Here is an 11,210-nt window from a genome sequence, read left to right as displayed (position 1 = left end):
CAAAACGACACTCTTGGCAAGTATTCCCTGAAATGAACCCCTAAACAAGTACAGCGATATTTTATTGTTAAAACGGTCCGTCGGTCGTCGGTTTAACCTTTACAATTTACACACCATTTGGTTTAGTACGGCCCCAGCTTCCACACCTAGGGCAAATCGGATTCTAAACACGTAGTGTTGGGGCAAAAAGGACATCCTTTATAAAACATTTTAATTTTGTTTTATCATCCCCGCAAAGTTGACCCTAAACACGTAGCTTTCCTAGCGAAATAGATACCCTTTTTTCATTATTTTTGTGTTTTTGACACCCTTATCACGTTACGTACGTAACGTGCCCTATCTTGAAAAAGACATCCTTTTTACGTGTTTTTTTGGTCGCGCATGGTATCCACTCGTCAATGTAAGTGGCCCCCCCCCCCGGGTTTGCTTGTTTGTTATGTTAAAACAGTAGTCGAGTACATTTTATTTTAAGGCACTTAATTGCCGGCTTAAAACGAAACTCGAATTTCAATTTCATTTTATTTTCCCTGCATGTCTGTCCCATTGAAGACACCGTTAAAAAAAAATCGCACCGAAATAAAAAAAAATCGCCAAAAATTCAAAACGCGAGTGATTACAAACCCGCACGCGACGCGAGTGATTATAAACTGCCCTTTATACCGTCATCGTGTTCGACTTCAGGATCGTCTTCACGATCGTTGCGAATGTCTATCTGATCTTCATTGATATCGCGATCATCATTCTCGTTATCACGGATGATAACGTCATCTTCGTGTGTCGGGCCGGTGTCGTCGTTCGAGGTCGATGAAGTCGAGATTCGACTTCGCAATTGTTCAACATGACGTTTCCAATTTAGCGTCGAGCTATTGGCATTGACATTTAGGACATAGGATACCGGACTGTTACCATGGTTACGTTCGACTACTTTTCCGGGTAGCCATTGGTTACCTCGCCCGTAATTTCTCACAAGGACTTCTTCTCCTATCTTAAATTCGCGAAGTTTGCGAGAAGTGTGAGCGGTCTGTGAGAATTGCTTCTTTTCAACGGTTGCGTTCACATCAGGCAGAACAGAAGATATGCGGGTACGCAACTTTCGGTTCATGATCAATTCTGCCGGTGACTGATTTGTGGTAGCTTGTGGAGTTGTACGGTAACTCAACAAGAACCTTGCTAATATCGTCTGAAGGGGTCCACTCATTTTTCTGAGGGCTCCTTTCACAGTTTGCACTGCTCTTTCTGCGAGACCATTAGTAGCTGGGTGATATGGTGCACCTCAAATGTGATTGATTGCGTTCATTTTCATGAACATAGCGAATTCCTCACTCGTGAAACAGGGCCCATTATCCGAAACCAGTGTTGTGCCGAAAAGACTTCCCTCAATTTGTCTATTGTCGCTTCACTAGTCGATTTATTCGTAATGTGAACATCTATCCATTTTGAATACGCATCTACTATTACTAGCAACATTTTCCCCCTTCTACTGGACCTGCGTAATCGACATGAATTCGCGACCACGGTTTACTTGGATATTCCCACTGATGGGGTGGAGCTTTCGACGGCTGTCGCTGGTGTGATTGACATTTTTCGCAAGATTTAACTTTACGCTCCAAATCTTTGTCAATCTGTGGCCACCACAATACACCAGTCGGTGGACTGTACTTTATCAGAAGAAGAAGAAAGCTGGATCCACCCATTGGCACGTCCGATATCCGGCTATGAATCGACCAGTGTCGCGAGCATCGGAGGTCAAGTCCTTGAGAGCAGACATCGGCCGATTATCGACCGGATGATTTTAGGGGTCCGACCACTTGACCGAAGGCCCGCGAGATTCATTATTTCATACTTGTGTGAATAATATGTCTCCCTTATAACGAAATAATTTTTAGCAACGAAATAAGTTTCAGCAAGTTTCAGCAATAAATATATAATGCACTTACTTTCAGCCCTGACCAGCTTACAAGGGGCGGTGGTGAGCACGCGAATCGTGCTTGCGAAACACTTAATGCTCGCACGAAACGACTCTCAGGGGGGGGGGGGGTGCAGGGAGCTCGAGGGGGTGTTTCCGCTACTTACAGTATAAACTTACGATGCCTAATTTCACTGACACTACTTAATCATGAACTCTACTCATTTAACATTTATTTTTATGGTAATTCTGCTTCATGATCTTGTGCATTTAATGTCTAACAAGAAAACTGGAAATATTATGGAAATATACATATACCTGGAACATTGAACCTTCGTTATGGACAATCTTATCGTAGCATTTGTGTTTTATCATTTAAACAGAAAAATAAGAAGAACAAGAAGGTGACAGTTCTAAAGAAAATTAACGTACATTAATTTGTCACTATAGAAGTGCCGGTTTGAATCAGTTTTCCTCCGGGAAGCATGTCCTCGGGGAATGGTCCATCGGGTGAGATATCATGGGGGAGTCGCCCTCCGGAGGAGTAGTCCTCTCGGGGGTTGTCCTAAAACCAGTGGCGTAACAGGTGGGGGGCAGGGGGGCAAGCTCCCCCCCCCCCTAGGCGGATTATACCGGGAAAATAAAAAAACGGGAAAAGGAGAAAAGGGAAGGAGAAAGAAAGGGAAAGGGAAAATGAAAAATCAAAAGAAAACGAAGAATTTTTTTGTTAATGAAAAAGGAAGGAATTAAGCATGTTAAGTGGGAAAAGGAACGAAAGAAGAACATTTGACAAAGAACAAATCATTTCGAAATAGGCCTATGTACTGCAATAGCATGATGGGAAATAAATCAAAAGATGACAAAGTGCATGGCAAACAGTAGCGAGAAACGAAGATAGAATGGAATTAGTCAAAAGCTAAATTGGAAAACAAAGAAATGGGACAAGAAAAAAACTTAATAACACGACCGGGCTGCCGAGGATTGAAAGTGAATAGCGGGAAGAAAGATGGACAATATACAACATTGTGCTATAAGCTTGCAAAATTTTATGCAAATAAGCTACGGGACTTTGCCCCAGACCCCACGCAGTAGGGGCTCTGCATCTATAACATTTAAATGGCTCTATAACGCCCCCCCCCCCTGTATATAGGGACCCTTCCTACATTAAACTTTACGTTCAAAATGATTACTGGCATATAGGCGCGCCGCGCGCAGGGGTCTTGGTTCCACATGCACCCAAGAGGAAATAATTATAGGAGACAACGTAAAATGAAATAATGAAATGTGTTATTTGCTGAGTGTAATGGGAAAATATATCACATAATTAGAATTTAATTTCAATAGGCACTTTTTTGCAGCTCGCTTTGCTCGCTGGCAACTTATTACAAATTTTCCCACATTGCTTTGTTTTGCCCCCTCAAAATATTTGGTTCATTACGCAACTGGGTTGAATAAATGTATTGTGTAAAAGCTATATTCTGAATGTACCCGTGATTTGATTAAAAATAACGGCAATCTGCGAGGTTTAAATGGCTTTGATATCAAGACCCTAACCGCATTGCACTGCCGTATATGAGTATGGAAGGGTTGGGCCATGGCCCCAAGAGTTCTACAACCAAGAGCCCAACAAAAAGAAGGAGGAAAGAAAAGCAAAGGAAAAGTGAAGGATATGATTTTATTTACTGAATATAATGTCAAAAAATATCTCAAAGATAGATTCTCATGAAAAGTTGATTTTTTTCTCGCTCGCTTCGCTCGCTCGGGACTTATATTAAGCAGCTTTTTATCACATGCGCCATACTGTGCCCCTCGTTTTTTTTACTCTTCACGCTACTGCCGCAAAGAATCCTGTTCACAGTGGGGTATAGACCACAAAAAAGGGAATGGAAAGAGAAAAGAATGAAATATATTATTTTCTGGATATCATGTCAAAATCTATCACGAAATTGGATTTTTGTATTAAAAATGTCAAACTGGAAGAATATCCAATTTATATGAATTTGCTCTGTGTCTATCAGTGTGTAGGATGAGTGTGTGCTGTGTGCGTTCTATGCAAAATATGGTTATATTTCTGAAAAAAATTATTGAAATTTGCAACAGCCCACTTCGAACGCGGCGCCAGTGTATTTGGGTTCATCAGTCTTAAGGCTGCGTTTATGCGACCTCAATCCAGAATCATGATTTGAATCATGATTCAAAACACAAACATGAATCACGATATCACAGAATCAGCGTTTAGACGACCTTCATTCCAATGCTGTTTCTCCTCAGATTCGGGCCAATCCAGTGCGCATCACTAGTGCGCAGTTTGACCATGGACCTATGGTTTGACAGAGGAAGTTTTTCGCACGTGTTTCGGCTCTCGAAAAATCGTTTGCTTCCAGAATTCAGTCTATACCCAATTTTGTTTAATTCTATCATATAGGGTCCATATGCTTCTATTCATCTTGTTAGTTTATCCAAAATGGTGTTCGGAAGTGAATTTCAGCGTAGATGCAATTTAATATTGACACTCTATGAACAACAACTGAGATCATTGTCTGTCCAGTTAATTAATTTACTAGAACTTGAAGTTGAAGACATGACCAAAAAATGAAAAGTAGTGGACGATGCGATGACCAACACAGAACTTGAACATGACAAGAAATGCATGCAGAGTAATCATGTACATATACAATGAGCATATAGAGAGCCTTGAGCTTGGCAAGAGTCAAACCGAAAGTAGCCCGACACAGTGAGGTCATATAATCATGATTCAAATCACGATATCGTTTATTCAAACATTTTCGTACGTGATTATGCAGAAACGTCTTTCCAAACGCCCCTTTTTTCGTGTTTCATGTTTGTGATTCTAATCATGATTATATTCAATTTCGTGATTCTGCAGAATCATGATTTGAATCATGATTCAGATCATGATTCTAGGGTGAAAAAGTGGCGGATAAACGCACCCTAATTGTTACATTTTTTTTGGTTTCACCTCGGTTGTGTAGATTTCTTTAGAGACTATGGTATGATTTCGTTAGGCGATGAAGTGAGAGAGGGGATGGGGTGTCCGATTTCGTAGTATTATGAAAAGTATTTTTGCAAACTATTCCCAGTCGAATAATACTCCGGCAGAAGCTGAAATGTTATCTAAAAAAATTGATATCAAAATTGATATTTACATTCTAAAATGTATTGAGTTTGTTTCAATGTTCTCCTTCTTAATATTCCTCTTCTCATTACTCTTGCATTTCTTAATTGTTTCATTTCTTTCTGACTCCCATCCCCTCTTTTTTCGCTCCATCCCTGGAGTCGACTATTAATCAATCCTCCGTCGTTTCTATTTCTCATACATTCAAACAATTGTTTGTACTTCCAAACTCGACTTGTCACATTTCTCTTGATTTAAACCTTCTTTTCGTCGTACTCTTAAGTTTTGCTATATATTGTTTGTATCTTATATTCGCTTTGTTGCTAGTATATTCATCTTATGAATATTGAATTTATTCTACTGATTATATTTTGTCCTTCAGGACCATGATGTAAAACAGCCATTGTGCTGATACATGTTTTTATCCTGAATAAATATTTTGAAATAAATAAATGAATAAATAAAAGAGGAATCTATTAATGTATAGTTGAAAGAATGAATGAATAAATAAATAAATAAATAAATGAACAATTATATCTATTAATTGATTACAGCCTCGTAGCAACAACAACAAAAAAACGTCAACCCCCCAAAAAAAAAGAAGAAGAAGGGGGAAACGTGAGCGAGAAAATAAAAAGGGATGGGAGAACGTAAGACGAGCGAGAGCAGACAATACAAGGAATAGTTCAAGGGATCGTCACAGCTTCTCCCTCCATGCACCCCACCGGGAACGCGTTTTGCGCGCTCAGTAAGTGTTTCACACGCTTCGTGTGCTGACTACCGCCCCCCTTGAATTAAATCCTAGCTTCGCCACTAATTTTAGACTTAGTTAACGGAAAATTTTGGCTGTGCCCCTTCCCATTTCAGGCAGAAAACGTAAGAGCGGATGCAGACAAAGAACGATTCAAAGAAACGTCGGAGCTTCCGCAATTCGAAAATGTTCTCTCCCCATCCCCTCTCCGTTAACAGGTAGAGACCGTAAGAGCAGGAGCGGGCAATGAACGATTCAAAGACACGTCGGAGCTTCCGCAATTCGAAATTTTTCTCTCCCCACCCCCTCTCCGTTAACAGGCAGAGACCGTAAGAGCAGGAGCGAGCAAGGAACGATTCGAAGAAAACGTCGGAGCTTCCGTGCTTCGCGGGAGGGGGAAAACTCCCCTTATAATATGAAGCGCCTTACGCGCGCTCATTAGTAGCGCGTTTTCGCCCAGCGTCGTACGACGCTATCTACGACGTAGAACGATCTCTTGGTTCGTGCGTCCGTCGCGCTCAACTCTCGCTTGTAAGCAGTTTCGCAAATCGCTGAACGCGGCCGGATCGACCGGAAGTACGTAGAACACCATCCGATGCAGTATCATGTTTATGCACAACGCAATTTTATCTTTATGTTACAGGCAATGCATGGCTGGCATGTAATGTTGACACGCCAACATATGCATTGTATATGTTCCTACTATGTGCACACAACTGGCAGTGCCATGTGTCTTGCAGTCGCGTCGTCGACCGAGCCATGCAACGGCTTTTCAATCATATTTCAATAATCATACTCGTTTAAACTTCTACTGTAACATTTTGAAATTATACTTAGCTTGATTTTAGTATAATTGAAATGGTACTCACCGAAAAACTCGCATTCGAGTCCAATATGTTTTGAAGCTTTCAGCTATCAGTGTAGTCAGAGTAGAGTACAACATGTGCATGCACGCGATGGGCGAATGTGTTTACATCGGCTCAGCTTGCTCGCTCTACAAGCGATCTGATTGGCTGTTGACGGCTGTTGACAAATCCTACGTTCTAATGCGGACGCCCGCTAATTTGCGGAAGAACCGTCCGTGATTTGAGCTCAAGAACGCTCGGGCCTCTGTTTCCATGGAAGTTGGCGATTTTTGCACCCTTACGTTCTACGTCGTACGACGCTGGGCGAAAACGCGCTATTAAATGTTTCGCACACTTCCCGTGCTCACTACCGCCCCCTAAAATGAAATCCAAGCAAATCCACTGATTCTGGATTCTTATATAGGCCTACGGGAATTTTTTGCTCTGCCCCCCCCTCCGATAACAGGCAGAGGACGTATTAAGATTAGCGAGAGCAGATAAGGAACAACTCAAAGGAACGTCGGACCTTCCGCGCTTCTCGCGGGGGGGGGGGGGGGTACACTCCCCTCCTTGCACCCCCCGGAACGCGCTTCCCGTGCTCACCACTGCCCCCTAATCCTAGTTATGCCACTAATTATAGAAGAAATTACTGGGAAATATTTGGCTCTGCCCCTCCCCCCTCTGCTAACAGGCACCTGTTACGCCGCTGCAACGAGGCGCCTTAAACCACTCGATCGCGGCACCCGATGATGGGGGAAAAAGTCGGTCTCGCGGGCTGTCATCGTTTTGAGAACGTCGTCGAATTACCTAATACTTTTGTGGATCTCCATCATCTTACTTGGAGCAAACTTCATCCATTGTATTTTCCACCTCATATCATTTCAAATTGCGTAGGCCCTACTACCCCTTTTCTCCGTCATTCCACTAAGAGAAAAATAAATCCAAAATACCGCTTGTGCTAGCCAAATTAGTTTTGTGAGAATATATCTGTGATTTTGTATCAAATACTGGGATCGTGCAATAATTGGAACACTTTGAATATATAATTGGAACACTTTGAATATACTGGATGATTGTCTGTCGGATGTCTCTACATGCATAAAGTCGGTAAGTGGATATTGGCTTGTTACCATTTCATCTTATAACCAACCCCCGCTTCAATCCTATTCACCGTGGTGTACAAAAAATAGAGAAGGGTGAATTTATATGATATTACCTTTTTTTAACATTATGTCAAAATCGATCACAAAATTTGAATTTTGTTATAAAAATGTCAACTTTTTTGCTCGCTTGCTTCGCTCGCTCGCATTTCTATTTTTTGTCCAATACACCATATTACCCCCTCAAAATTGTTGCCTCATGAATCCCTTGCCTGTTCCGTGATATAACCGGGAAATTTTTGGCTCTTGCCCCCCCCCCTCTGGCCACCGACCCCTATTACGCCCCTGGGGCGAAATTGCAATGGCTTAAAACTCGCCGCCCGGTCGCCGAGCAGGCTAATTTTTGGGGATGTGACCTTAAGGCCACCGCACACCTTACGACTGTTCGCGATCCGATTTTGGAACAAATCGCATTTTGCTCATTTTCTGAAAAAGTGAATGGAACATATCACTTTATTTGAGGTTAAAATTAATTGAAAGAATACTAATATAACCATTTTGAAATATTGCAAGCCTATATTTTAGAGTAAAGGCCAAATTTGTTTCAAATCGTAGGCAATCGTACGACTGCTATGACGTCATTACGACTAGATATTGAATTCGCTTTTATTCTAAGAAGGATGATAGCACAGTCACAGATTTGAACACAGGTATTCCGATTCGTACGATGATTTAGAACATTACACAGTAAGATATTCCAAGTCTCAATATTAGCATCAAATTCTACTACATTTTATTCTGAATTCGGGTCGCAGACCAATCGTAAGGTGTGCGGTCGCCTTTAGCCTTCACCGCGACGTTTCGCATGTAAAACTTTCTGCGCGTTTGTACACTACAAAACACAACACAAAGAAGATGCCAATTAAGAGGGAAATTACACCGGCCGACAATCGCCCAGGCATCGTACAATGCCCGTAGAATTCTCTACCAATGATCGTACGATGTCCGGCTATCGCACGAGCACCGTATATGATTAATGAATATTGCAGATATCCGGCCGTTGATCATCTATGCATTTCCGGCCCCCAAAAATTTCGTGTGTATGGCCGGCCTCCGCACGATATGGCACTTGTGTCTGCGATGAGTTATTTTGGCCGGTGTTTTGAGGCCCACCGTCTACCACCGATTATCCCTGATGTCCTGCCACCGGCCGGCGAATGTGACTTAATCACCCGTAGAAGGCTTAGTCGGCACCTGGCCTTCCGAAGTGAAGGAAAATATAGAATAAGCTGTTGCTTATTCTATATAATTTGCTTTTTATTCATAGATGATGCAAAATAAAAAATGCTGAACCAAATTTCCTTCACAAGTCTCATATTTAAGATACGACTGTAAGGGTATAAGGGAAATAATACAGTCCTATAAGTGTTTTATTTACGCCATCGATTTGATCAATGTCATCAGTATATCATATTGTTAAGGGTAAGCCGATACTAATTTTGTATCGGCAGAAAAGTTCCAATTTACACTATTGTACCAAATAAGATTATAATCATACTTATACAAGCCTCCGGGACACTCAAGTCTATATTATAATTTATAGGACTATTGATAAAAATGCCAAGCATTTATATAAGCGCCGAACTGATTACGCATCGTAAATTTCCCCTTTCGGATGATGTTTCGGATATTGGTGCGAAACCAGAGACGGTGGGGGCAGTCAACATCCTCTCCTAGATATACACATACATGCACACCAGGCCCCCCCCAAAAAAAAAAAAAAGCCCCTAAAAGATGAAAGAAATAAGACCTACATAATGCAAACAAATTGTGTACGTTACTGCATATTCAAATTTAGGATTTTTGATGTTCCAAATTGGCTGTTTAAGATAACCTTTTAGGGAGCCAAATTTATACGGCTGGGACAGCTAGGCATAGAACCCTCTAAGAACCCTTTTTTTTTCTAAAGACAGGTTTTAACATGATACTGGTACTTTACTATATTTCATTAAAACACGTATAAAGAAAAATAAGTAATGATAACTTTTTTGATGAAATAAAATTTGGAAAAAAGGGAAATGAGACATGACACCATCATTTCATGCACATGCAACTGAAATTACAAAACTTGGTTGTTTCATTATCGGCGATTTCAAATCTAAGTGTCTTTGAATTTACTTGATTAAAAAAAACCCGAAGTTATTCTAAGATGGGGGAGCATTGACCCCGCCCCCCACGAAAAAATATGAATAACTAAATAAAGAAAAATGGGTCGCACTCAATTATACATGCATGCGCTTAAAATATTCCGTTAAAGGTCAAGTCCATCCCAGAAAAAGAGTTGATTTGAATAAATAGAGAAAAATCGAACAAGAATAAAAACTTCATCAAAATCGGTTGGAAAATAAGAAGGTTATGACATTTTAAAGTGTCGCTTATTCTTCACAAAACAGTTTTATGCTCAACTCAGTGATGTGCAAATGAGAGAGTCGATGATGTCACTCAATCACTATTTTCTTTTGTTTTTTATTGTTTGAATTATACAATATTTTAAATATTTCATTTTTTACGGATTTCACAATGACCATCTTGTTTGAACCACAAAATGTTAAAACAATCGAATTCCACATGTTAAAGGAGGAATGAAACGTTGTTTCACATCACAATGAAGAGAAAATTCAAATATTTAATGTTTCATATAATAAAATACAATAAAATGAATAGTGAGTGGGTGATGTCATCGGCCTGGTTGTCATGTGAAATTTAGCAAAACTTTAAAATGTCATCATAACTTTCATATTTCAGATCCGATTCTAATAAAATTTTCAGTGTTTTTCTTGTTTGATTTTTCTCTTTCTATTCAAAACATCTCTTTGTTGTGGTGGTCCTTTAGATAAAGTCAATGTAGACCCATGGGCGGAAATCCCAGGGGGACAGGGGGACGTGTCCCCCTCATAATAGTAGGGGGGGGGGGACAGAATATCAAATGTCCCCCTACTATTTGTGGTCTTTTATGATGGTAAAAAATACATCATTAAAAATCGAAATAAAACATGTATTTTAGGACGAGATGACCTTACTTTTGGGATGATAAACCTTTTTTCTTTTATTTTTTGCTTGTCAAATTTATTTTCGTGTCGATATGACCTTAAATTTGGGGTGATAACCTTTTTTTTTTGCTTGTCAAATTTTCCAGCCCCTTGCGTTTTTTCTTTAAAAAATAATTCACATTATTCAATTGACTTATCCAGTCGAGTCTTCAAGGCCTTGGAAAATAAATGACCTCGACTTATTTTGGACAAAACATTCTGTAAAATAATGGTTCAGCCATGTTCTAAAAGAAAGTAAAAAAAAAGTGGAAAATGATCGATCGTAGCGTCGTGTACGTTCACGTACGTACGTACATAGCGTACGTACGTAGGTGTGTGCGCGCGCGTATAGCCGGCGGCCGGCCGCGCGCGCATGGCCAGGC

The 11,210-nt window shown here is 40.5% G+C and overlaps 1 protein-coding gene across 1 annotated transcript; it reads right to left on the bottom strand.

Annotated features, from left to right (window-relative positions):
* Positions 1-640: 640 nt before the first annotated feature.
* On the bottom strand, positions 641-1,198 carry LOC129255363 (uncharacterized). Its single transcript, XM_054893724.2, has one exon. The coding sequence runs from the start codon at positions 1,196-1,198 to the stop codon at positions 641-643; it is 558 nt and encodes a 185-aa protein (XP_054749699.2).
* Between the last annotated feature and the right edge of the window lie 10,012 nt (positions 1,199-11,210).

Source organism: Lytechinus pictus, chromosome 3 (genome assembly GCF_037042905.1).
Source record: "Lytechinus pictus isolate F3 Inbred chromosome 3, Lp3.0, whole genome shotgun sequence".
In the NCBI taxonomy this organism is placed as follows: Eukaryota; Metazoa; Echinodermata; class Echinoidea; order Temnopleuroida; family Toxopneustidae; genus Lytechinus; species Lytechinus pictus.
This window is presented reverse-complemented; position numbering and strand designations above follow the sequence as displayed.

Bases quoted from the DNA above. Each gene is read 5' to 3' on its own strand.
- LOC129255363 (XM_054893724.2), bottom strand. From the start codon at position 1,198: ATGAGTGGACCCCTTCAGACGATATTAGCAAGGTTCTTGTTGAGTTAC.